The sequence below is a fragment of the Heliangelus exortis genome, chromosome 28, assembly GCF_036169615.1.
Source record: "Heliangelus exortis chromosome 28, bHelExo1.hap1, whole genome shotgun sequence".
NCBI classification, from domain to species: domain Eukaryota; kingdom Metazoa; phylum Chordata; class Aves; order Apodiformes; family Trochilidae; genus Heliangelus; species Heliangelus exortis.
Genome location: NC_092449.1, coordinates 2,126,572 through 2,152,808, shown reverse-complemented (window position 1 = coordinate 2,152,808; position 26,237 = coordinate 2,126,572). Strand labels below are relative to the sequence as shown.

Sequence of the window (26,237 nt, the reverse complement as noted above, 5' to 3'; positions counted from 1 at the left end):
CTCATAAAACTTACTGGAAAGGACTCTTTGTACCCAAAAGAGGAGCAGGCAGGGGCTAGGAAAAGAATCCTAGGAAGGGACCTCAAGGATCAGCTGTTCTGGCCCTTCCAGGTACTACTATAGGGTAGGACACAGAAGTGACTTGGTGGACTTGGTGTCCACCAGGCACCAGGCTCTTTTATGCCTGTGTGACCTCCAGCAGTTGTGTCGTGGAAATGCTGTTGAAAAGCAGGACAGAACTCTGAGGGCCAGCACGGCTTGTGTCCTTGCCCCAAAGTCCTCGGCCCCCCGACCTAAAAGATAAAATGCCACCAGTGACACTGAAGCTTAGGGGGGGCTTCTCTCAGGTTCTTTTCCTGCTGCCCTGAAGATGAGAACCTCAGCCAAGGAGCAGCTCTTCACTCCCCCCCTTGCCTTTGTCCCTGCAGACAGCATGAAGGGGACCTGCTGGCTGAACATCCAGGATGGACGTTGTGAGGTGAACATCAACGGGGCCACCCTGAAGTCAGAGTGCTGTGCCACCCTGGGGGCAGCGTGGGGCAGCCCCTGCGAGCGCTGTGAGATTGGTGAGGTTCTGCTGGGCACAGCCCCCAGGGAGACAGGAGGAAGCTGCCCTTTTTCTTTTTGCTAACCTTCCTCTGGCTTCTTGCAGACACCGCCTGTCCCCGGGGATACGCCAGGATGAAGGGTGTCACCTGTGAAGGTAAAAGTGCTACAGGACCCAGAAGACTTTTTTCTTTTTTTTCTTGGGGTTCTGGGCGTTGCTTATTTGTTGCACCACAGAGACTGGTGGGAGACCTGCACTTTCTGACCCTTTGTTGGACTCTCTCCAGTATGACCACCTCTCTCTCCCACTGAGGAGTCCAGAACTGGACCCAGCATTCCAGCTGTGGCCTCACTAGTGTTGAATGGAGGAGAAGGATCATCTCCCTCCACCTGCTGGCCACGCTCCTCCTCATGCAGCCCAGGGTATCCTTACCCTTTGCATCAAGGCCACTTTTTGCTGTCTCAACTCCAGCTTGGTGTCCACCAGGACCCAGGCCCTTTCCTGCCACCTTGCTTTCCAGCTGGGTGACCTCTAGCATATTCGGGTGCATATTTTAGTTGATTCTTCCCAGGGGGCAGCTCATTTTTAACCTCCCCCACTGTCTGCTTGTCCAGCCTGGACATCAACAGCTTGTCTGCAAGGACCTTCTGGGACACACGGCTCTGTGTGTTGTGTGTGATTTTTTCATTGTGACAAGTTGCCAGTTTGAGTCTGGTGGTCCTGGAAGAGCCCTTCAGGACCACAATGGGCTTGGCCATGGGCCACTCTCATGCTTGTCTCTATTTTTTTGGGCCACCAGATGTGAATGAGTGCGAGGTCTTCCCCGGCGTCTGCCCCAATGGCCGCTGCCTGAACACCGCTGGCTCCTTCCGCTGCGAGTGTCCGGAGGGGCTGACCCTGGATGGCACTGCCAGGACGTGTGTGGGTAAGGACACCTCACACACCCTGCTCAGCCCTCTCTGCAGAGGTCCCACCACTGTGTGCAGCGATCTGGGAACTGAAGGATGGCTCCTGGTGCCAAATCCACCAGCCTCACCTCAGCTTCAAGTTCCCAGGGCCAGCCCTTGGTGGATTTCTTCTCCTTGGGTGGACTTGAGGAGCAGACAAACAGATACCCTAACAACCCAGCAGCCCTAAACCAACTTGAGACTGCATTCTGGGCATATAATAACAAACCTCTGCCCATCTGCATGACTACACCCTGGTCATTCTCTGGTCCTGTTGCCAGCAGTCACAGCCTGGCCATGTCCATGCTGTCATAGCATCCCAGACAAGGTGCCCTCTTCCAGCTGGCCCATACTTTAGCACTGTTTGGAGGATCCTCCAGCCAAAGCTGTCCTAGAAACCTTCCTAACTGCATCCCAGAAAATGCTGCTCTCTGGTTGCAGCCCTGGTGCCAGGGGCTGAGCTCTCCTCTCTCCCCAGACGTGCGTGTGGAGCAGTGCTACATGAAGTGGGATGAAGATGAGTGCACGGAGCCCCTGCCAGGGAAGTACCGGATCGACATGTGCTGCTGCTCCGTGGGCTCAGCCTGGGGCATCGACTGTGAAGAATGTCCCAAGGTTGGCTCCAGTGAGTACAAGGCCATCTGCCCCAGGGGACCTGGCTTTGCCAACCGAGGAGATGTGCTTTCAGGAAGGCCCTTCTACAAAGGTGAGGAGAAAGAGAGAAGCTGCTGATCGTGGGCTCTGCTCAGGAATCCGCTGCCTGCCTTGGGACCCGCAGGTTCAGGGCAGACATCCCCTGCCTGAAACTCTGCTCTGCTACCCACAGATGTGAATGAATGTAAGGTCTTCTCTGGCCTCTGCACTCATGGGACCTGTCGAAACACCATTGGCAGCTTCAGGTGTCTCTGTGGCAATGGCTTTGCTTTGGATGCTGAAGAAAGGAACTGCACAGGTAAGGGAAGAGTAACCCCCTCGGACCACTCCTGCCCAGATGATCCTTGAGGTCCCTTCTAACCTAACATTTTATGATTCATTTTATGATCTTGCTGCCTCCCCTGCCTTGTGGACTGCCTGCCATGATGGTGGCACCCAGAGGAGTCATGGCAATTTTCTTAGGGACATGTTGAAAAACCAAGGGCAGGACCATGAGCAGAAGGCTCGTGGGATGAAGGATCAGTCCTGCAGCACCTCGGTGGCTGTCTCTCCCTTTATCAAGAGGAGGTCCTTGTCTGCTGGGTCAGACTTGTCGGTCCCAGTGCGCTGAATTGGTGGTACAGGACAGGCAGCCCAGTGCCAGCTGGAGTGATGCTGTCACCTGTCCTGCCACCACCCCCTGCTCTCCGTCCCCACAGACATCGACGAGTGCCGCATCTCCCCGGACCTGTGTGGCCACGGCACCTGTGTCAACACCCCGGGCAGCTTCGAGTGCGAGTGCTTCGAGGGCTATGAGAGTGGCTTCATGATGATGAAGAACTGCATGGGTGAGGACCTCTCCCAAGGGTAGGCCAGCATCCTCACTGTGTCAGGGGGAGGAAGGTGCTGGTGTCACAGAGGGCTCTGTGCCAAGCTGCTGTGTGTGTGTGTGTGTGTGTGTGTATCTCCAGCTGGCTGTTCCCTGGTATCAAACCAGATCTCTTGATTGCCCTCCAGGGGAATTGGGCAAGTCCCTCTGCTCTCCCCTGAGTCTTCTGCCTTTTGCTTTGATAGCAAAGGCAGAGCTGGGCTGATGGAGAGAGAGGAATGCTGAGGATATAGCTGAGAGCATCATAGGCATAACCCTGGGGGACAGCAAAGCAGATGCAAGGTGAATTTAGGGTGTAAAGGTGAAGTCAGACACTGCACAGGCTCTTCAAGCTGGAGGTCATAAAGAGAGAGACCCTGTCCCCAGCAAGGCTTGGCTTGAGCCCTAGACCTCTCCTGAGAAGGAGGGCAAAGAGACAGAGCTGTAGGCTCTGCATGGGTGCTGTGCCTTACATGGGCCAGCAGCTCCCCAGTGACAGCCCCACAGCCCCTTGGTGACAGCCCAGCAGCTGCTCCGTGGTGTCTTTACCAGCAGTGTCCCAGGGCTCTGCATCCCCCAGAGCCAACACAGCCCCTGAAGTGCTGCCAGTTGTGGGGGGCCAAGCTGGGAGCTCAATTTCTGAGAACCTTCTGGACCAGAGGGCAGAGGTTGCTGGTGCCCCAAGAGCTGGGGAAGGAGCCTGGCAGCCCAGGATAAACCAGGGAGGCATCTGGGTATAGTGCCAGGTATAGTGCCCTTCTGTGGCACAGAAGGGACATTGTTGGTCCTTCTCCTTGCCACCATTCCCTCAGCTCAGGGAGCCCATGGGGCCACCAGCCAGCTTCTGGAATTCCTTCCCATCTGTTTCCTGCCTGCAGAGACAGCTCCCTGCAGTCCCACTTCAATGTTACCTTCCTTGTTTTACGTAAAACTGAGCTGTTGTTCCCTTCTTCATCTTGTACAACATTCATTCTTCTTCATTTTGTACTCATCCTTCCCTGGGGACCTTCTCTTGCCCTAAACCTTGGCCACTAAATCTCTCCTCTTGTTTCAGCAGCTGGAACCTGGGCCTGACATTGCCCCTGAGCTGGGACAGGAGCCATGCCTGGGATATTCATTCCTGCTGCACAAGGAGATGGCAACCTTTCTCCTGAGGACTGGCTAGTGCTGAGGGGAGCTCTGCCAGTCCAGCAGCTTGAACTCCATGGCTCTGAGCTCCAGTTCAGACACACCTGGCTGTGTCCTTTGTGTGACATCTCCTCCCCTACTTTTCAGCCTTGTGTTGTACTTCTTCTGCCACTGGTTATTGACAGAGCCACACTCCAAACCTTGCCCCCTCTCCAGACATTCATTAATATCAGATGTTCAACCCTCACATTGAACCATTTCTTTTCAAACACCACTGCAGAATGTTTCCCAGCTTACAGCTCTCTTTGTGTGGCACCCAATTTGTGCCACCACAGTTGGCTTCTTGGTTCATCTACCTCCCTTATGTGATGCCTCCTGTGCCACATCCATCATTTTAATCTACTTCTGTGTAGCTTAGTGCCTTGTCTAGATAATTTATGTTCTTTGTGAGTAGCTGTCAGTTCTATCATCATTAGATCACTGCTGAGATCAGGTACACCTATGATTTCCACCCCTATATTAGAAGAAATATTAAGCTTTGGTCTTTATAGTCCTGCTTGGCCTCCTCCTGTCATTGCACATCCTACAGCCATGTGACATTAAATCAAATGCCTCCATTGCCATGAGGACATGGAGATGGACCTTGTTCACCACTTGATGGTTTGTGTCTTTTCTAGCCCTTAGTCTTGCTGATCCATCCAGTTTTTCTTGGGCTGCTTCCCACGGAGTCTCCTCTAAAATGCCTCTCAACCTGGTCTCACTTCAATGTGGTATCTAAGCAACTGTTGCTGGTTCTGCACCTTTCTTTGGGATCTGCAGCTTCAGCTTCAGCAGTTTCATACCAGCTTCAACCATTAATCAGGCCCCAGATCAGTTCCCCAAACATTTGCACAGATCAAATCCTTCATGAGAAGTTCATCCAGTTACTATTGCACGAGCTCCCTTTCACCTTCTCATTTACCCATCTTTTAGCTTCAGATAATTCTTTACAGCTCCTCCCATCTGGCCAGTGCTTGTTTTTATTCTGTCAAACTGTCATCTGTTTTCAATTTAGTAATTCTTGTTTGTAGCTTAAAAAAAAAAAACAAAAAATCCCATTAATGACCTCAGTGCCTCAGTTTGTCTCCAGCAAGTTAGCCAGATTGTTGCTGTCCTCTAATTCCTGGCATACCATGTTCCTCTGTCTAGCCAGACTTAACTTCTCTGACTGACCTAGCCTTAATTTTCTGCTCTTTCTGCTTTTGGCTTGATCTTTTAAACCACATCAGTCTGGGGCAGGATTCAACGCCCTTTAATTCTTTTTCATATTTGATTCCTTGGGTTCTTTAAAATAAATCCCTGCCCTGCCACTGGGTTTCTGCCTTTTCTGTGCAATTTGTAGTGTGGGTTACCACAGCTTTACAATGATCATCTTGCTTCTCCTCTTCCTTCTCCAGGATCCTGAGCTGTCCCCACTGCTGGCCTGCCAACTTCTTTCAGTAATGAGATCTCTGAGATCTTTCTATAAGGATGGTTTGATTTTTCTTTCTTTATTTAATGCTCAATATCATCTGCACAATTCCACCTCACCCTTCTTCCTAGGTGACAGGGGACTGAGTCATTTCACCCCAAAGGGTGTTGTGACTCTACAGCATTGCCCAAGGGCAAGGATTAACTTCTTCCCACCTGTGTTTGGCAAAAGAATTTGGCTTCAGGCTCAGGAGGGGGAAAGTCTTGCCAGCCCCTGGCAATAACCAGCATCAGCACTGGTCCTGCAGTTCATTAGAAACCATCTCCCACCATGGAGAACCAGAGGTGTGAGTCCTTTGGGACTGTTTGACAGGGACCCAGCACACCAGGGTCAGATGGAGTCCAGTCCACTTCAGCTGTAGATAAGCTGAAAATCTCAACAAAGTGTTTTATTCGAGTGGTATGAAGGATTTCAGTCTTAATTACAAGCAGAAAAATAAACCTATGAGAAGCAAATGTGTTCTTTAAATAACTCTGTTCCCCAGGGGGTGCTTGGGGGCATTTTTTGAGTTTTCTCAGTTCATTTCTGTTACACAAAATGGCTTTGAATTCTGACTGCACATTTCTCAGAGCCCAGCTGTGGGCAGATGAATCCTCTGAGCAGTTCCAGGGAGGTTTCCCCTTTTTCTGCTCTCTTCCTGTCAGGGCAGGACATCTTGAGTCAATTTTAGGAGCATGCAAGAATGCAAAATCTTTTGAATCTATTCTGGGACCAAACCAGAGAACCTCGTTCTAAGATTCCAGTTTCCAGAGTCAGGAGAGCTGATTCATCCAGCACTTGCCCTTCCAAAAGACTGTGAGCTGGGCTGTGAAACACCACAGGTAGCACCAAGACTCTTTCCTGGGTAATCTCTGTGATCAATACTGAATAATCACAGTGCTTCATCTCCTTCTTCTGTTGGCTTCAGGTTCCAACCATCCCCAGTGCATCATTCCAGTAGTTTCCCTTGTTTGGAATTTTAGTCTGGCATTTATCAACCTCCCTATCAGGTGTTGTTTTGTTGTTGTTTTGTTTGGGGTGTTTGTTTGTTTTGCTTTTTTTTTTTTAAGTATTATTTTTAATGCCAGCAGCCTCGTTCCATCTTTGGCTGGATCACAGCTCTCTGCCAGCAGTTTTATCTATTTCAGGAATTTCTCCAGGTCTTAGGAGATGCAACCCCTTTGTCCAGAGATGATTTTTGCAGAAATGCACAGACTATTTCCTAGCCCCAAGTGGGATTCTGGAGCTGCTCCAGGGGCTGTTACCAAGCAAGTCTTTCGTTTAGTGTTCTACCAAACCAGCTACACATTTCCTGAGCAACTGTCTGCTGCTAGGATTTGTGCAAAATGTGCTAAGATGGGTTGGATGGGATCTAGGAATTCTTTTTCTAGCCTAGATAATCTGCACAAAGCTCAGCACTTCTTTCCTCCTGCTGTGAGATTTTCCATGTCCCAAAGTAGATACTTCAAGCACAAGCCCACTGGTCTTCTCCAAGCCCTGGATTTGCTGCTCCTTTAATTTTGTGACCTCCTTCTGGTTTGGGTTAGATCACTGGTGGGGGGACTGCAGTGCATGGCACCCCCCCACCCCATTATTTGCAAAACCCAGCTGAAGGGGGCAATCCATCCATCCCATTTCATGTCACCCTTTTCAGATATCAATGAGTGTGAACGGGACCCTCTGCTGTGCCGAGGTGGGATCTGCATGAACACTGATGGCAGCTTTGAATGCATCTGTCCCCCTGGCCATGAGCTGACTTCTGAAGGGAACACCTGCATAGGTGAGATGGTGGAAAGCTACAGCATGACCATGGCTAATGATACAGGGGGACTTGGGTCTCATGAGGCTTCTGAATCTCTCCTCCCAGTCCAACATGTGGGTGCAAGGAGGGACCAAGGCCACTCCCCGGCTTTCGTTGCCTTTATGGTGTCTGTTGTTCTCCCTGATGTTCCCTGAAGCCTGACCCAAGGGGGCAATGACCAATTCCCTTTGGAGATGGCAGGAGGTGGGAGGTATCGGGGTGATGCTGAAGGTGGTGTTGCCATGGCTGGCTGCTCACACTCCTCTTCCCACCACAGATATCAACGAGTGTTCCCTCAGTGACAACCTGTGTCGCAACGGCCGCTGCGTCAACGTCATCGGTACCTACCAGTGTGCCTGTGACCCGGGCTTCCAGCCCACTCTGGACAGGCAGGGCTGTGTGGGTGAGTAGCTCCTCCTTGCCAAGCCCCCAGTGTGCATCCAGAACCCTCTTACTTCTGCTGTGTGAGGGTAAGGCAAAGGGGGACCTCCTGGCCAAGAGGGTGGAGTGACCATCCCTGGAGGGGTTCAAAAACCGTGTGGATGGAGCACTTCAGGACATGGTTTAGTTGGGTTGGTGGTTGGGCTTGAGGATCTTAAAGGTCTTTCCCAGCCTAATGGATTCCACAATTCAATGGTTGTATGAGCTCCACCCAGGTTGTCACTGCTGGTGAGGGGCTGGCACCAGCTGTGAAGGGATTGGCAGAGAAAGCAAGAGCTGCTTTCTTCTGGCTGGGGGAGCTTATTTTCATCTCCCGACCCATCTCTGCTACTGGCATCGTGTCTGAGCAGCTCTGCTGTGAGGCACCTACCCCAGCCACCCCCCCAGCAGCCTCCTGCCCTCCTCCTTCTCCCCAGACATCGACGAGTGCACCATCACCAACGGGGGGTGTGACACCCACTGCTCCAACTCAGAGGGCAGCTACGAGTGCAGCTGCAGCGAAGGCTACGCCCTGATGCCAGACAAGAGATCATGTGCAGGTGAGCAGAGAGCTCTGCTCCCCAGCCTTCTGCTACCTCTGTGTCCACTGCCAGCCATGCTGCTGGCTGCCAGGGGAGGAGGGGGTGTCTCGTATTTGAGTCATGATGTCCCTGGATAGATGTTTTTGCTCTGTGCTACAGTGTCCAGCCTCTCCTTATGGGCTCCAGAGTCCTGGAACTACAGAATGAGGCACAAAGCCTGTGACCCCCACTTGAGACTCCCTCCTTGTCCCCTTCCGTGACCCTGTCCTGTCCCTTCTTGCGACCCCTTTGTGTCCTTTCAAAAAACTGTGGCCCCCTCCTATGACCCGTTTCTGGGCCCCTCCTGTGACCCCATCCTGTCCCTTCCTGTGGCCCCCTTTGTCCCCTCCTGTAGCCTCCTCCTGTCCCCTCCTGTAACCTCCTCCTGCAACCTCCTCCTGCAACCTCCTCCTGCCCCCTCCTGTGACCCCATCCTGTCCCTTCCTGTGACCCCCTTTATCCCCTCCTGTAGCCTCCTTCTGCCCCCTCCTGTGACCCCATCCTGTCCCCTCCTGTGATCCCCTTCTGTCACTTCCTCCTTTCCCCATCCGCCACTCTCTGTCTCCTCCTTTGACTCCCTCCCATCCCCTCCTCTGCCCACAATTCCTTCCCACTGCCTCTAACCTCTTTACTTTGGCCATGGTCTCCTCTCTAGACATTGATGAGTGTGAGGACAACCCAGACATCTGTGATGGGGGGCAGTGCACCAACATCCCCGGGGAGTACCGCTGCCTCTGCTTCGATGGCTTCATGGCATCCCTGGACATGAAGACCTGTATTGGTGAGGACAAAACTGTCCCTGGGGGACGTGCCAGCACTGTGTCCCATGGCTGCTGGTGGAGGGAGGAAGGGCTACAGAGGGTTGCCCCAACAACCAGGTTGTGGTGGTGTTCCAAGCAAGCCCTGTTTCTCCTGCAGATGTAAATGAATGTGATCTCAACCCCAATATCTGCCTGCATGGAGAGTGTGAAAACACCAAGGGCTCCTTCATCTGTCACTGCCAGCTGGGCTACTTTGTCAAGAAAGGAACCACGGGATGCACAGGTGTGAACTCAGCAGACCTGGATCCAGGGCTGTTGGTGGGAGCCCCACAACTACCTTCATGAAGGGAACACCATCCCTGTAGTGGGGGATGCTTTAGACAGCAGGGGTGTGGGTGTGTGCTGGGACCCCCCTCTTGTGCAGGCAGAGGCAGGAATTGTCACTTTTCCAGTATATAGCCAGGCCAGGGACCTGCCCTTCCTTTTTGTCTTCATCTGCCAGGGCTGAGCTCCTCATCTTAAGGGTACATCTCCAAACAGGTGCTTCCCCAAAGCATCACGTCCCCATCTTCTGGGGTTCAGGCTCCCAGGAGCCATCGGTACCCAGACCTCTTGGTGAGCTTGCTCCTGGCTGCCCTCTCCTTTCCAAGGGGAGCTGAGCCCTGCTATCCTCCTTTCTTCCTGCAGACATTGATGAGTGTGAGATTGGGGCTCACAACTGTGACATGCATGCCTCCTGCATCAACGTGCCCGGCAGCTTCAAGTGCAAGTGTCGGACAGGCTGGCTGGGAGATGGGCTGAAGTGCAATGGTGAGTTCCCACCCCAGGACAAGAGGCTGGGGAGTCCTGATGCCCTGGGGGCACCTCTGAAGTCTGAGCTGCCACCTGCATCCACTTGAGTCCCAGGAGTCCCACAGGAGTGTTTATGGAAGTGTGGAGAGATTTGGGAGGGTGGACAGAGTGGGACCAAGGGTGTGGGTGTATGGGAATTGCACTGGCGTGTTCTACAGCTCTGTCCTATGAATGTGGAAGTGAGGGCTTGTGTTTGGGGGATGTGGAGTGTTAGGTGTAGTATTGAGATGACTGTGGTGGGTGAACACCAGCATCAGGGGAGGTGTGTAGGGTTGTGTGGGGCAATGTCTGGTGGCCACGGAAGCTCACAGAGATGTGTTGGAGCCTCATGGGTGCTCTGAGTGCCTGGAGATTGCAGCTTTCTGGGCCAAATGTGTGTCCTCCTGGACCCCACATGAGCTGCCCAGGCTTAGAGGAAAGGCTGGAGGCAAAACCTTAACAGGGTCTTCTCCTTGTCCAGACCTGGATGAGTGTGCAACCGAAGAGCACAAGTGCAACCTGAATGCCAACTGTGTCAACACCCCGGGCTCCTATCGCTGTGCCTGCCGAGAAGGCTTCAACGGGGATGGCTTCTCCTGCTCAGGTGAGGCCCATGGGATCACTGGCAGCAGGAACAGAGCTCGGGCATCTTGCTGGGACATGGGGTCACCCCCTCTCAAACACCAGCCTGGCTCAGCACCCGGCTGCTTCAGTCTGGGGTTCCCTAAAGCAGATGTCCCCCAAATGCCACTGAAGCCCATTCTGCACCCCAGGCTGCTCAGATACCTTCAGCAGAGACCCAGCAAGGCTTTGGGGAGGACCAAGGCAATGAGAAGCATTGCAGCCCCCTCCTCCCAGCCTCCCAGCCAGAGGGTTGGGAACAAACTTGTGGGAATCCCCTGGGCAAGCTGAGGGAAGCTCCCATCTTCAGGTGGACACCGTGTCCTTCTCATGCTTGACTCTCCTTAGATGTGGATGAGTGTGCAGACAACGTGAACCTCTGTGAGAATGGACAATGTCTCAATGCCCCTGGGGGCTACCGCTGCGAGTGTGAGATGGGCTTCAACCCCACAGAGGACAGCAAGGCCTGCCAGGGTGAGTGCCCAGAGCTGTCACTGCCACTCCAGGAGACCCAGTGTCCACCTCCTTTCTGGCCTTGGCTCTCCACCACGCTGTCATCTCCTGACCCACCATCCCCTGGTGGTGCAAGGCTCCTGAGGTGCCAGCTCTTCTGTGCAGAGGAGTTGGTTGCCAGCCTGCAGATGTGTCCATGCATGGTGTGGGCAATCCCCAAACCAGGGCTGAAGGCAGGCACACAGCATGCCTCCTCCTGCTCACCTAGAAGCTGGTGTCCCATGGCAGCAGAACCATCTTGAGATGGGTTCCCCACAGCTGGGCTGTGGCTCTGCTTTGTGAGGGGAGGAGAAGAGCCCTCCCTGTCTTGGCCCTCACTCACTCTGCCAGGTCCTGAGTCCCCAGCTCTCTCTCTTTTGCAGACATTGATGAGTGCACCTTCCAGAATATCTGTGTCTTTGGGACCTGCCAGAACCTGCCCGGGATGTTCCGCTGTGCCTGTGATGATGGCTACGAGTTGGACAGGAGTGGAGGCAACTGCACAGGTAGGGGACTTTCCCAGGGCTGGTGGATGTGGATCCCTGCTCTGTCACCTGCTGGCAGGAGCTTGTCCCAGCCGTGACAGGGAGTGGCACCAAGAGCCTAAAGCTAACCAAGCATCTCTGGGTGATGCACTGATGTGTCTTTGCTCTTGGCAAGGTTTCTGTGGCACTCATCTTTTTGGTCTTCATCTTTCCCTCTTCCCAGACATCAATGAATGTGCAGACCCTGTGAACTGCATCAATGGCTTGTGTGTCAACACCCCGGGCAGCTACCTGTGCAACTGTCCCCAGGACTTTGAGCTGAACCCCACTGGTGTGGGCTGTGTGGGTGAGTGGGGACCTGTGTGGAGAGCACACTTTCCATCTAACAGCTTGGGGGTCCTTATCAGTCTGGAACCATCTGGAACTGGTTGTTACTAGAGATGAGGGGGGCTGATCACCATCTGCCCTACAAACTCCCTGGCTGTCCAGAATGGGCAGCAGCACATCCATGGCCCACCTGATGTCACCAGTGTGGGTCTTCTGACTGAAGCAATGGCATTCCTACAGCCTGAGCCATATGGTGCCAAAGTTCCAGCACAAACTGAGGGAGAACTTGCACCTGGGCTGCCTGGGAAACTCTGGAGCTGGTCTGAAGGGTTTGCTTCCTGACATGCCCTGGCAGGGTGGTGTTATTTGGGTCATGCTCCCAAGCTGTACTGAAGAGAGGTCACCTTGCTGGGACCTCTCCAGCATACAGGGTGGCTTTTACCAGGCAAGCTTTATTCATAAGTCATGATCTTCAAGGACAGCTTGGATGTGGTTTACCACAACATGGCTGGGTGACAGTGTGACCAGCTGGGACAGGACAGGGGCCTTCTCCCTCTCCTGGATTTTTGAGACCTCCTTTGGTGTCGGCTCGGCACTTGGGCTTGTTGATCTTAGAGGTCTTTTCCAACCTTCATGATTCAGTGGTTCTCTGCACACGATTCTTCCCTGGAGAGGCTTTACTCACCTACCACTGTCTTTGTGCAGATACCCGTGTTGGGAACTGCTTCCTGGACACCCAAGATCGAGGAGATGGGGGGATCTCCTGCAGTGCAGAAATTGGAGTTGGGGTCACTCGGGCATCCTGCTGCTGCTCGTTGGGTCGGGCATGGGGTAACCCCTGTGAGCTTTGTCCTCCAGCCAACACAAGTGAGTTGGAGAAATGTCTGGGGTGACATTGGGCATGGGCTGGACAGAGGAGAGAGATGTGGTCACTTCCCTGTGGCTTCTCAGCTCCATCATGATGGAGCAAGGGAAGGAGAGAGAAGAAGGCAACCTTGTTGTGTCAGTGAGATGGGTGGAGCAGGGCAGGGGAGAGGTGAAATGGGGCTGGTTGTGCCTGAGGGGAACAGGTTGGGATCCTTCATCCCTAGACCAAGGGAGGGCAGAGGATGTGGAATAATCCCATTAGAGGATGGGAAGGCTGGGAGAGGGTGACCAGGTTGGCTTGTCTTGTGATGGGAGTTAGGCTGCTCCACCTGGGGTCACTGTCAACATCTTCATGGCCTGATTGTCCTGGGTTCCCCCTGCTCCTCCCTGCCCCTCCTGTTTCACAGGAGCCCACTCAGCAACTGCCTGACTGATTTTTTCCACAGCTGAGTACAAGACCTTGTGCCCTGGAGGAGAAGGTTTTCGGCCCAACCCCATCACTGTCATCCTGGAAGGTAAAGCCAAACCTGGCCCTCGGTGCAAGCTCACCCAGCCCCTGGCCACCAAGTGATAACTAAAAAGTGGGTGCCCTCCTTGAATGTGCTCCAGCCACCTGGCCAAGCCATCTGGGCACCAGGGAGGGCTGGAGGTGGTGGGATGAATCCCAGGGTAGAGGCACTGCCTGGGCTGGCAGAGAGTGACCACCTCCCACCTCCTCTCCCTGCTCAGATATTGATGAATGCCAGGAGCTGCCAGGCCTCTGCCAGGGTGGCAACTGCGTCAACACTTTTGGCAGCTTCCAGTGTGAGTGTCCCCTTGGCTACTACCTCAACGAGGACACACGGATCTGTGAAGGTAGCTACACCCTGGGCTGGGCTTCTCTGGGTGCCTGGCAGGGGGTGTGCAGCATTGGATGTGTGGCTGGGCTGCCTGAGGAGTGGTTGGCAGAATCCCTCCCCCTTTTCTCTTCCAGGCTTCCCATCCTCACCACAAACCCTGTCCCTTTTCCCAGTCTGGTCCCTGTGCCAGGCCCATAGACTCAAAGAGTGGTTTGGGTGGGAAGGGACCTTAAATCTCATCCATTCCTACCCCCTGCCATGGGCAGGGACACCTCCCACCAGCCCAGGGTGCTCCAAGCCCCATCCAACCTGGGGCCTTCAACACTGCCAGGGATGGGGCAGCCACAGCTTCTCTGGGCAACCTGGGCCAGGGGCTCAGCACCCTCACAGGGAAGAATTTCTTCCTAATGTCCAACCTAAATCTTTCCTCTCCTGGTTTGAAGCCATCACCCTGTGTCCCACCACTCCAGGCCCTTGTCAGAAGCCCCTTCAGTAGCCTCTCCAGGGACTGGAAGGTGCTCTAAGGTCTCTCCAGAACCTTCTCCATACTGAACAGCCTCAACTCTCCAGATTCCCCATCCATATATTGTGCCCAGCCTACCTCCAGCCCCCATCTCAGCCCTTTCTCTGCCTCTGCCTGGCTCTCTGACCTCTGTTCTCCTCTCTTGGGCAGATATTGATGAGTGCTCAGCTCACATTGGGATCTGTGGCCCTGGGACCTGCTACAACACCCTTGGCAACTACACCTGTGTCTGTCCCCCCGAGTACATGCAAGTCAACGGAGGAAACAACTGCATGGGTACAGCACAGGCCAGAGCAGTGGGAAGGGGTCTGTCCCTGTCCCCACCCTGTGCCAGGGGCAGGATGAGGTGGGGAGGATGCAGTGGGGCTGAGCAGATGGTAGAAGAAGGGCTGGGAGCTGGGGCTGAGGGACAGGAGATCTGAGGTCACCAGTGTCACATCCCTGCCCTTCCACTGCACGTGTTGCCTGGGCTCTCCCCAGATGTGGGGAGAATGGATGGAGTGGGGTGTGGAGGGAGCCAGCAGAGTGTTGGACCCACCTGCTATGGGACAGGACCCAACAATCCCACTGGAGAAGGGCTGCAGCCCATCACTTCAGCCACTGGGCTCCCTTGTGTGTCACCTCCAGTCCCCAAGCACCAGGAGCAGGACAGTCCAGCATGTCCCCAGCAATGAGCACCCTGGGGCTGGCAGCACCCATTCCTCAAGTTGGGATAACCTCTTCCTGGGGCTTGGAGCATTCAATCCTGGGGATGGGAGCACCCATTCCTGGGACTGCCATGAGACACTCTCTGGGCTGCCCTTGCAGACATGAGGAAGAGCGTTTGCTATCGCAACTACAACGACACGTGTGAGAATGAGCTCTCCTTCAACATGACCAAGAAGATGTGCTGCTGCTCCTACAACATTGGCAAGGCCTGGAACAAGCCCTGTGAGCCCTGTCCCACACCAGCCAGCTGTAAGTCAACCTCCCTGGAAGAACATCATGGTACAGTGGCTGCCCCCTCCCTTTTAGTCTCAAAGAATGATTTGGGTGGGAAGGGACCTTAAATTTCATCCATTCCCATCCCTTTTCCATGGGCAGGGACACCTCCCACCAGCCCAGGGTGCTCCAAGCCCCATCCAACCTGGGGCAGTTGAAACGCTGCCAGGGATGGGGCAGCCACAGCTTCTCTGGGCAGCCTGGGACAGGGGCTCAGCACCCTCACCCCAAAGAATTTCTTCCTAAGATCTCATCTCCATGACTTGGCCCATGTCCCTCTCATCCCTTGCTGCACCCTGCTCTGCCTGCCAGGCACGGCCATGACTGTAACCATGACCATGACCATGACCTTGGTGTTCTCCTTCCAGCTGAGTACCAGATCCTGTGTGGGAACCAGGCCCCTGGCTTCATCATTGACATCCACACAGGAAAACCCATTGGTGAGTCCAGTACCCACACCCCGTGGAGCCAGGTCTGCTCTCTGCTCCTTTCTCCCTGCAGTGCTTGGGAGCTTTGTCCCATCCCCTCCCTCACTAAACTGAGCCCTGAGCAGAGGAGAGACAAGGACAAGAGACATGGCTGGCCAAGCCTGAGTGGCTGGGATGCTCAGACCACCCGTTTGCAATTGTGCCATGGGTTCTGTCCCACCTAAAGTGACACCTGCTCAGTGAACACAGTGGCCAGGTAGACCCATCCTCGTGACAGCCCTGGTGCTCCCACTGCCAGCAGCACTGGTCCCACAGCAGTGGGGCACTGCTGAGGAGAGCCAAGGCTTTGGGTTTGTGGTTTGGGGGATAGAAAGCCAGAGGAGCTGTTGAAAGTCCTGGAATTTGTGGGCTGTCTACAGATGTTTTGCAGTCTTGAAAAGTGAGACAAATGGATGAGTTAATCATTGCTTTCCCCCCACCTTGGCCGTGGAGCCAGGGGACTGAAGAGGAAGGAGATGGGTTCATCTTCTGCTCACAGGAAGGAAGTGCAGCAGAGGGGATCTCAGCACAGGGCTGGGGGCTTGTGGTGGGCACAGGGGTACAGTCAGGGACCCTGGAGCCATCTCACTATTTCCACGAACCCCTGGACATCCCATTTGGAGCCTGGTCCCAGAACCTGAGCAAATGTCTATGTTACTGCAGAGACATACGTGGAGAAACCAAGGTGAATGTCTTCAGTACATCCCTCTTAACACATGCTGTGCAGGCTCTGCCATCAAGCCCGTGGCTCCTACAGCTTGGAGTCTTGTGTGGCTCTGTTGAGGCTCTGCAGAGTGGCCCTAGCCTGGCCTGATCTGCAGGATCCATAGCAATCCTCCAAAAGTTCCTCCACATTTTGTCTGGTGACCCTTTCCTGGCAGGCTTCTTTCTGGAATAAACAAGGGCAGAAGTCTCCCCCATTTCTGGGAGATGTTTTACTCCCTGCTGCCTCCCCAGCATGCTGAAAGCTGTTGTCTCTGTGCAGATATTGATGAGTGCAGTGAGATCCCTGCTATCTGCACCAATGGGGTCTGCATCAACCAAATTGGCAGCTTCAGGTGTGAGTGTCCCATTGGATTCAGCTACAACAACATCCTGCTCATCTGTGAAGGTAATGGGGCAGCCAGGGACACACTGGGTGCCCGGGAGGGTGGAGGTTTCCAGCAGGGTGCTACCATCTCCCCACCTCTTTGGGCAACAGGGTGAGGGCATGGACACAGACACATGATGGAGCAGGGTGCCCAGGGAGGTGGTTGAGGCCTCACCCCTGGAGATGTTCAAGGTGAGGCTTGAGGAGGCTCTGAGCACCCTGATCACAACACCTGATCACAACACCTGATCTCATGGGACAGCCTGAAGAGCTGCCTGGGAACACTCCCAGAGGCTGGGGCTGTGGGGACAGACAGGCACATGTACCCTGGTTAGTTGTGTCCCACCACTCTGCCTCCTGCAGCACCAGCTCTTGCAGGGCTGAGTCTGTGTCCCCAGGGTGTCCCCTGGAAAATGTCACATCTGCTCCTCTTGCATCTTTCTTGGGCAAAGCAGAGTGCAGCTGCAGGTAGGGCACCCTACCTGAGGGTGTCCCTGCTTCCTGCAAGGGGGTTGGACTAGATAACCTCTAGAGGTCCCTTGCAACCCAAATTATTCTATGATTCTATGTTCTCAGTCTTCCTGAACTCATCCTTGTTTATGCCATCAGTGGCTGGACAAAATCGGTTGATTTTCACTCATGTTCCTGTCTGGTTTTCCTCTCCTCTGTTTCCTTTTGGGGTCTTTTTTTCAGAAGAGGTTGCAAACAAAACTGTTTTAAAAGTTGAGAGTTGCAACCGAAGTTCATCCTTCTATTATAAAATATTTAGAAAAACACTGAAAACCGACCAAACCAAGACTTCAAATCAAACTTACTCCCCTGAGCTCCCCACCCAGCCCTACCAGGAGGCTGGCACTGGTGAGCTGGTGTCCCTTTACATGGTTTTGATTGCTCTCCTTCCAACAGACATCGATGAGTGCAGCAGTGGGGAGAACCTCTGCCAGCGCAACGCCGACTGCATCAACATCCCAGGGAGCTACAGGTGTGAGTGCTCCACTGGATACAAGCTGTCACCCAGCGGAGCCTGTGTGGGTAAGAGGGTACCTCTTTGCTCCCTAATTCCAGAGACATGAGTGGGATGTGCTGCCTAGACCTCTCCCATGGCTCTGGGTGGAGCCCTGGAAGGAGAGGGTAGAGGCATCAATGATCCAGTCCCACGATCCTGAAATGTTATCAGGGATGGGGGTGTGGAGTGGTGCTGTGGTTATGGCATACCTGGGTTTTTGGAATGATTCCCAGGGATTTCGGGGATCCTAAGGGATGAGAGAAGTTTGTTGGGATGTGCAGCTATAGTCTGGCAGCTCAGGCCATTTTCTCCAAGGAATTTTATTTGTTGAGAGCAGACACGGCAAGAAACTTGGTCTCTCTCAAGGCACCTCTCAGAAAAATGGAGCCCTCATTCTGCTCACAGACACAGCCCCCACACACCAGCAGGCTGCAGAAGGTCCCACTTGGTCCCTTGGTCCCTTCCCCTCACCATTTTGCTTCATTTCAGGTCGCAATGAGTGCCAGGAGATCCCCAATGTCTGCAGCCACGGAGACTGCGTGGACACCGAGGGCAGCTACGTCTGCATCTGCCACAACGGCTTCAAGGCCACGGGGGAGCAGACCATGTGCATGGGTACAGACCAAAAAAACTAAACAAACCAAAGAGAAAAACAGTTGTTGGTTTCCTTGCTATGAGTTCTGTCAAGAAGGATGTGAGCTCTCTCTGTCCTCTGGCCAAGGACAGCCAAGGGTCACATTGTCCTCTCTCTCCTGCAAGCCTTAGGGGTGTTGTGCAGCTGCCTGACTGCTGTCTGCACACCCAAGATGGTGGCTCTCAGCTCTCTCAGGCCCTGAATCACCCGTGACCTTCTCTCTGCAGATATTGATGAGTGTGACAGACAGCCCTGTGGGAATGGGACCTGCAAGAACACAGTTGGCTCCTACAACTGCCTCTGCTTCCCTGGCTTCGAGCTGACACACAACAACGACTGCATGGGTAAGCTGGGGGGGGCTCCTGACCACACAGATCTCTGGCTGGGGACAATGTGGGTGTCAGAGAGGGGCACACAGGGCATCAGCTCTGGATGTCACCTGGCTGTGTCCTGGTCTGAGCCAGGATAGAACCAATTAAACCATGGCAGGCTGTTGAAGTGACCTCTGGATGTCAGCTGGTGATGGCTGTAGAAGCGACCTCTGGGTGTTCCCAGGTGGAGTAGGGGTGGTTGTAGGTGTCAGGGGTGTCAAGCTGGTTGGCTGCTCCACCCTGTGCATCTCTCTTTCCCTCCTGCAGACATTGATGAATGTTCATCCCTGGTGGGGCAGGTGTGTCGGAACGGGCAGTGCATCAACAGCATCGGCTCCTTCCAGTGCCTGTGCCAAGAGGGCTATGACAGAACCACTGATGGGAAGAACTGTGTGGGTGAGTTGCCAGGCAGCAGGCTGGCCCCTTCTTGCTGGGTTGAGCTGGAAGTTGGTGTGACTGGTACCAGGCAATGCCGTGAGACATGGGCTCCAAGATGGTCCTAGCAAAGTTGTGGGCTCTCCAGACCTGCTCATGAAGCTCCAAGCTGATGATCCTAGAGGTCGCTGATGATGGGATCTTCATGATCTTCGAGGGCTTTTCCAACCTTAATGATTCTATGATTTAATGTTGGCTGGTAGTGTTGGGTTGATGGTTGGACTTAGTGATCCTAGAGGTCTTTTCCAACCTTAATGATTCTGTCATTCCAACTGCTATGGAGCCAAAACCTGGACATTTGATTGCCCAAGGAGAGCAGGGCTGGGCCCTACCATGCCTGTATCTCCCCTCTGGGGAACTGGTCAAGCCAGTCCCTGTCTGTGTGCTGAGACCTGCAGGCTGCAAGGAGAAACCTTGTTATGTCCATGCCCCTAAAGCCTGAAAAGCTGGACCAGGGCTGTCTGGGAACACATCCAGAGGCTGGAGCTGTGGGGACAGACAGGCACATGTACCCTGCTTAGTTGTGTCCACCACTCTGCCTCCTGCAGCACCAGGTCTTGCAGGGCTGACTCTGTGTCCCCAGGGCACAGGGTAGAACATCCTGGAAAATGTCACTGCTCCTCTTGCATCCTCCTGCACAAGGTAGAACAGCCTGGAAAATGTCACATCTGCTCCTCTTGCATCTTTCTCGGGCAAAGCAGAGTGCAGCTGCAGGCAGGGCACCCTAATCCTCCAAGGATTAGGCACATCCTTGCTCAGGCACAGGCACTGTCACTGGTTATTATTTCTCCTCCTCTGCAGACATCAACGAGTGTGTGAGCCTGCCTGGGACCTGCTCCCCAGGCACCTGCCAGAACCTGGAGGGTTCCTTCCGCTGCATCTGCCCACCGGGGTACGAGGTGCAGAACGACAACTGCATTGGTAATGTTGGGCTCTCTGCCTCCTCCAGTCCCAGCACAGCTTGTGTTCACCTTGAACCTGGTGTGTGTGGTCACCTTGGACCATTCCCAGCACAACCTGAGGGGGCTGGGGCTTGCCTTGCCACCCCCAAATGCCTTCTTGGAAGCGATTGGACACCAAGCAAGGCCAGGCCTGCTCCCATGGTGGAGGAACTTGGTGGTTTTGCAGTGCCCTGGTCTATTCCTTGTCCCATTTGCCCTGAGGGTAGGTTAAGGGTTAAGGCTGGGCTGATGTCCTGAAGGCATCAGAGCTCCCAACCCGTCACAGCTTCAAACTGGTTTGAATGCAATGAGGACAGGAGTGACCTTTGGCTGCTCTGTAATGTGTCCCTGGTGCTCCCAGATATCAACGAATGCGAAGAGGAGCCCAACATCTGCCTTTTTGGGACGTGCACCAACACTCCTGGCAGCTTCCAGTGTGTCTGCCCCCCAGGCTTTGTGCTGTCTGATAACGGCCGGCGGTGCTTTGGTGAGTGCAGCTCCTGGTGCTGGGGAGGGACCTCAACCCTCAACTCACCGCAGGGGGGGTTGGACTAGATGGCCTTGAAAAAGGTCCCTTTCCAACCCAAACCCTTCTGGTTTTGTCTGATTCTGTCTTTCTCTCTCCTGCAGACACTCGCCAGAGCTTCTGCTTCACTCGCTTTGACAACGGGAAGTGCTCTGTCCCCAAGGCCTTCAACACCACCAAGGCTCGGTGCTGCTGCAGCAAGATGCCAGGGGAAGGTTGGGGAGATCCCTGTGAGCTGTGCCCACAGGAAGGGAATGGTAGGTGTGCTGGGACCCAGCTCCGCAGGAGAGGTGGCTGCAGGTGTCTCCAATGTGCACAGAGTGTGGGGAAGGTGTGCAGGACAACCAGCAGTGCAAGCCCTCCCTTCCTTGGATCTCCAGCAACCACTGTCAGGCTCTTGGGAAAAGTGTTTCTGCTTTTTATCTGCTCTTGATTCTCTGCAGGGCTTAAGATAAGCCAAAAGCACCTCAGTGCCTCTAGATTCAAGGTTCACCAACCAGCCAGGGTTTTATGGCCTCCTGTGGGCTCTCACTGATGCCCTAGGAGCCTCCAGATCGTGCTTCTGGGAGCTTCTGGGAGTGCACATGCTTGTAAGCATCTCTCACTTCTCTGCTTTCTTCTAGTTGCCTTCCAGGAGCTGTGTCCATATGGCCATGGAGCCATCCCAGGCCCAGGTGACACCCGAGAAGGTAAAGTGGGACCTAGGGATGAGGAGAAATTTGTTCTGTGACCAAACTCAGGCTTTCTGGAGAGCAAGGTTGAACCCTGCTGGCAGAAGGGGAGGGATGGAGGACTGGGTGCCCTCCCAAGCTCATGGGCTCTGATGGATCACCAAAGGTTCATCCCCCAGCTCTGGAGAGGGAGCATCTGGGATGGCAGGAGCAGTGCTAAGGAGACAGGGATGTCCCTGGCTGCACACTGACGTGAGGTCTCATTACCTTGGTGTCTTCTCCAGATGTTAATGAGTGCTCTGAGAACCTGGGTGTCTGCATCAACGGGGCCTGCATCAACACTGATGGGTCCTTCCGCTGCGAGTGCCCCTTTGGCTACAACCTGGACTACACTGGAGTCAACTGCGTGGGTAAGGGGCTGCGTGGGGACCCCCTGCTCCTCTTGCTTTCATCCTCCACATCCTCACAGGCTGTGAGCATGTGTGGAGAGAAGGACCTTGCTTCTCCCCCACCCCTTTGCTTTTCCACCCCGGCTCCGGTCTTGGCTGGGCTTGTTCAAATGCTGGGGATGCAAGAAGAGACCACCTTGCATGTTTCCTACCTATCTCACCCACCTAACGTGGTCCTGACCTCCTCCAGATACTGATGAGTGCTCCATTGGGAATCCTTGTGGGAATGGCACCTGCACCAACGTGGTGGGAGGCTTCGAGTGCGCCTGTGATGAGGGCTTCGAGCCAGGTCCCATGATGACATGTGAAGGTAATGCTGCTGTGGGGCAATCCTCTCACCCCAGTTGCATCCTGGGGCTGTGGGTGTCACCCCACTGGTGGGGTGGACAGCAGTCAGGTCAGCCTTAAGTAGACATTGCAGAAAATCTGGGTGGGACTCATCTCCACACCAGTGTGTACATCATCTACACCCCTTCGGTTTCCCCTGGGGCTGGAGCCCAGGAGGTCTGGAGACATTTCAAAGGGCAGGAGCTGCCCCACCAAGGAACCACCAAAGCTGCTGAGACACCCAGTGTTTTTCTCTCTGCAACTGAGAACCATGACAGGAAGCCTTGGTGGAACAAAGTTCTCAGGACACGAATGAGGGGAGGAGCAGAGCCCCTGGTGCTGACTCAGATGGGAGCAGAGCTGAGCTCTCCTCTCTCTCCTGCCTCCCAGATATCAACGAGTGCTCCTTGAACCCTCTGCTCTGTGCCTTCCGCTGCATCAACACCTTTGGCTCCTATGAGTGCACTTGCCCCTCTGGATATGCCCTCCGAGAAGACAGGAGAATGTGCAGAGGTAAAACCCCCCTTCTGCACCCATGGAGGGAGCCCCCCGTGCTCTCCCTCAGCCCCCTCTGGTCCTCTACAGAGTAGACAGGACCTCTGAGTTGGCATCTCTGGCCAAGGCAGGAGGGCTTGGTGGGGCACTGGAGATGTGAGCAGCCACAGAGCTGCAGAGCTGGCAGGTGGGACGTGGTCTCATGATGTTCTGGGTTGCAGATCTGGACGAGTGTGCAGAGGGTCTGCACGACTGCGAGTCCCGGGGGATGCTCTGCAAGAATCTCATTGGCACCTTCATGTGTATCTGCCCACCAGGAATGCAACGCAGGCCCGATGGAGAGGGCTGCACAGGTACAAGGGCCAGGCTGAGAGACATTCCCCATGAGACTGGAGACCATCCTCTTCTAGGCATTGTCCGTGGAGCTTTACTTTACATCCTGCTGGCCGACAGCTCCTCGTGGGGTTTCCCATGGGTCAGAACTTTCTCTATGTCCTACTAGGTACCTGCCCACACAAAACCTCTGTTCATCTCTGGACCCATGGCTCTACACACTTCCAGCACAGGATGAAAGATGCCATGTGTCCTTTCTGTTGAGTCTCTCCATGTCTATGTGAAGCTTCTTTGCACCGAGCTGCTTTTGGAAGGGCCAGTGTTGGACAGTCCAGCCCAGTGTTAGGAAGGGCAGGAATATGGAGCCAGCCCAGCAAACCAGTGAATCATAGAGCCCCAGACTGCTCTGGGTGTGAAGGGACCTTAAAGCTGGTCCAGTCCCACCCCTGCCATGGTCAGGGACACCTCCCACCAGCCCAGGGTGCTCCAAGCCCCATCCAACCTGGGGCCTTCAACACTGCCAGGGATGGGGCAGCCACAGCTTCTCTGGGCAACCTGGATCACCTTCACACCAAAGAATTTCTTCCCAATGTCCAAGTCAAATATTTCCTCTGCCAGTTTAAAGCCATCATTCTTTGTCCCATCCCTTCAGGCTCTTGTCCCAAGTCCTTCCTCAGCTTTCCTGGAGGCCCTTCAGGCACTGGAAGGTTCTCCTGGTTCTCCAGGTTCTCCCAGAGACCTTGGAGACCTGAACACCCTCACTCTCTGAGCCCTCTGAGATGCCCTCTGAGCATCTTTGTGGCCCTCTTTGTGGGTACTCAGCCACCCTGCTCTGGCAGAGCTCCAGGGCACATGGATGTGCTTCTCAGCTGCCTTCAGGATGTCAAAGGGGTCCTCAAGGACTATGTGAGGGTGTTTCAAAGGGAGTGTGGGGATTCCTGGACAGGCTCCCAACACCTCTCTGTGGCTGCTTCCTTCCTAGATGAGAACGAGTGTCGCACCAAGGCTGGGATCTGCCCCAACGGGCGCTGCATCAACACGGCGGGGAGTTACCGCTGCGACTGCAACGAAGGCTTTGAAGTCAGCCCCTCTGGCACAGAGTGTATCGGTAATCACTGGGCCCAGGGGGGCTTGAGCAGCCTCTCTTTAGTAGCTGATGCTTCCCAGGTGTTTCAAGGTTTCTGTTGAAACATCCCCTTCACCTTCAGCATTACCCAAACTGCTCTGCCCTCCGTGCAGGCCCAGGCTGGAGGAGCTGCTGGGTTGTCCCTGGTGCTGTCACAGCTCCTCACCTCATCTCCTCACTCTCTTTTGTCCAGACACCCGCCAGGGATTCTGCTTCACTGAAGTCCTGCAAACCATGTGCCAGATGTCCTCAACCAACCGTAACCTGGTCACCAAATCAGAGTGCTGCTGCAACACTGGGCGCAGTTGGGGCCCCCAGTGTGAGCTCTGCCCCCTGCCCGGGACCACCCAGTACAAGAAGATGTGTCCTCATGGGCCAGGGTACTCCACTGATGGGAGAGGTGAGCTGGGACCCACATCAGCTTCAGTGCAGAGGGGATGAAGCAGAGGTGTGGGTATGGGCAGAATTAGCATAGAATCATAGAATAATTTGGGGTGGAAGGGACCTCTAAAGGTCATCTAGTCCAGGCCCCTGCAGTAAGCAGGGACACCCTCAACCTAGATCAGGTTGCTGAGAGCCCTTGGGAGGTGGGGGGGACAGAGCAACACAGAGCCAAGAAACCTCTGTGACATTACCTGATGACTCCTTGAACATCTCTGCCTCCCTGGTGGCACTAAGGGGTCTTTCCATCCTTCCTTGCCCCCCCGCAGACATCGATGAGTGCAAGGTGCTGCCCAACCTCTGCAGGAACGGGCAGTGCATCAACAGCATCGGCTCCTTCCGCTGCCACTGCCGCCTCGGCTACACCGCGGACATCACCGGCACCGCCTGCCTGGGTGGGTCCTGAGCAGGAATCTTAGAGTTATGGAATGGGTTGAGTTGGGAGAAACCTTCAAACTCACCCAGCCCCAGCCCTCTTCCACGGGCAAGAACTCCTCCCAGGTAGTTCCAAGCCCCATCTAACCAGGTCTCGTTGGTACGAGGTGACAGAGGTGAGAAAGCTCCAGAAGTTCGGGGCTGGCCCCATCCCTGATGTTCCCAGTACTCAGGAGGAACATCTGCCCACCAGTGAGGAAGGGTTTAGGAAAGATGTCACTCAGATCCACCAGGTCAAATGTCATCTGAGCAGGGAAATGATTCAGCTCTTCTCCTGTGGGACATCTAGGTTTGTTGTGCTCCCTCAGAGCCCTCATCACCTGGACACTGGAAAAGTTGCATTTATCTAGGGTGGGCAACGCCAGGATCCATCAGGGCATCTGGCCCCTTAGTTATGTGGGGCCATGAATCCTGGGATCACTTTGAGTTCAGGAGCCTGCATGATCCCAGGGGTGGTGGAAACCCAGGCCAGCAGCACCCCCTGCCAATGCTGATGTGTCTTGTCTCTTGAGCATAGATTTGGATGAGTGTAACCAGTCCCCCAAGCCATGTAACTTCATCTGCAAGAACACAGAAGGCAGCTACCAGTGCTCCTGCCCCCGAGGGTACATTCTGCAAGAAGATGGGAAGATCTGCAAAGGTAGGCACCCAGGAGAAAGCAGAGGAGATCTTGCCTCATTTCTTTCCTGCCACGTACACAGGGGTGGCACAGACTCAGACCCCAAAATGAATTGAGACCTGTCTTCTTGTGATTCTCACTTCAGATTTGGATGAATGTTCCACCAAGCAGCACAATTGCCAGTTCCTCTGTGTCAACATTATCGGGGGATTCAACTGCAAATGTCCTCCAGGCTTCACTCAGCACCACTCATCCTGCATTGGTGAGTAGAGCCATCCCTTGTAGACCACCAAGGTCCCTGGCAGGGGGTGAAGGGGGAAATTTGAGCCCAGGAGGGTCCTTCTAGCCCTCAAGCTCTGACTTCTCTCCAGTTGACCTGGGGTCATGCATCTATCTTCTCTTGCCTGGGGTCTTGCCTTGTCTTGCTCCATGGTATGGGGTGGCTGCCCACAGCCGTGTCCTTGGGGAATGGATCTCCAAGAAGCTGTTGGTGTTTTGCAGACAACAATGAGTGCACAGCTCAGCCCTCCCTGTGTGGAGCCAAAGGACAATGTCTGAACACCCCAGGCAGCTACAACTGCGAGTGCCAGAAAGGATTCTCCCTCGACAGCTCTGGCGTCAACTGCGAAGGTGGGGCTGTGTCTCTGGGCCTTGGACAGACATGGTTTCCAGGTGGCAGAGGTCCTAGTCTGCTCACAGTCTCTTAACACAGCTCAGTCCAGCCAAGAAG

The 26,237-nt window shown here is 54.4% G+C and overlaps 1 protein-coding gene across 1 annotated transcript in view; it reads left to right on the top strand.

Moving 5' to 3' along the window:
* The window catches only part of LOC139788191 (fibrillin-2-like), a 104,751-nt gene that overhangs the window by 72,772 nt on the left and 5,742 nt on the right, over positions 1-26,237 (top strand). Inside the window, exons 21-61 of the mRNA XM_071727859.1 lie at positions 429-566; positions 653-703; positions 1,347-1,472; positions 1,973-2,200; positions 2,321-2,446; positions 2,847-2,975; positions 7,267-7,392; positions 7,691-7,816; positions 8,271-8,393; positions 9,070-9,195; positions 9,333-9,458; positions 9,863-9,985; positions 10,488-10,610; positions 10,976-11,101; positions 11,503-11,625; positions 11,828-11,950; positions 12,637-12,798; positions 13,245-13,313; positions 13,528-13,653; positions 14,311-14,436; positions 14,968-15,117; positions 15,510-15,581; positions 16,594-16,719; positions 17,605-17,730; positions 18,194-18,319; positions 18,566-18,682; positions 18,977-19,105; positions 19,946-20,065; positions 20,447-20,572; positions 20,716-20,868; positions 21,235-21,300; positions 21,567-21,692; positions 21,922-22,041; positions 22,449-22,571; positions 22,775-22,906; positions 23,869-23,994; positions 24,206-24,412; positions 24,723-24,848; positions 25,406-25,528; positions 25,653-25,769; positions 26,009-26,137. Of these exons, the coding sequence (XP_071583960.1) occupies positions 429-566; positions 653-703; positions 1,347-1,472; positions 1,973-2,200; positions 2,321-2,446; positions 2,847-2,975; positions 7,267-7,392; positions 7,691-7,816; positions 8,271-8,393; positions 9,070-9,195; positions 9,333-9,458; positions 9,863-9,985; positions 10,488-10,610; positions 10,976-11,101; positions 11,503-11,625; positions 11,828-11,950; positions 12,637-12,798; positions 13,245-13,313; positions 13,528-13,653; positions 14,311-14,436; positions 14,968-15,117; positions 15,510-15,581; positions 16,594-16,719; positions 17,605-17,730; positions 18,194-18,319; positions 18,566-18,682; positions 18,977-19,105; positions 19,946-20,065; positions 20,447-20,572; positions 20,716-20,868; positions 21,235-21,300; positions 21,567-21,692; positions 21,922-22,041; positions 22,449-22,571; positions 22,775-22,906; positions 23,869-23,994; positions 24,206-24,412; positions 24,723-24,848; positions 25,406-25,528; positions 25,653-25,769; positions 26,009-26,137 (5,166 nt within the window). The remainder of the gene's footprint in view (positions 1-428; positions 567-652; positions 704-1,346; positions 1,473-1,972; positions 2,201-2,320; positions 2,447-2,846; positions 2,976-7,266; positions 7,393-7,690; positions 7,817-8,270; positions 8,394-9,069; positions 9,196-9,332; positions 9,459-9,862; positions 9,986-10,487; positions 10,611-10,975; positions 11,102-11,502; positions 11,626-11,827; positions 11,951-12,636; positions 12,799-13,244; positions 13,314-13,527; positions 13,654-14,310; positions 14,437-14,967; positions 15,118-15,509; positions 15,582-16,593; positions 16,720-17,604; positions 17,731-18,193; positions 18,320-18,565; positions 18,683-18,976; positions 19,106-19,945; positions 20,066-20,446; positions 20,573-20,715; positions 20,869-21,234; positions 21,301-21,566; positions 21,693-21,921; positions 22,042-22,448; positions 22,572-22,774; positions 22,907-23,868; positions 23,995-24,205; positions 24,413-24,722; positions 24,849-25,405; positions 25,529-25,652; positions 25,770-26,008; positions 26,138-26,237) is intronic.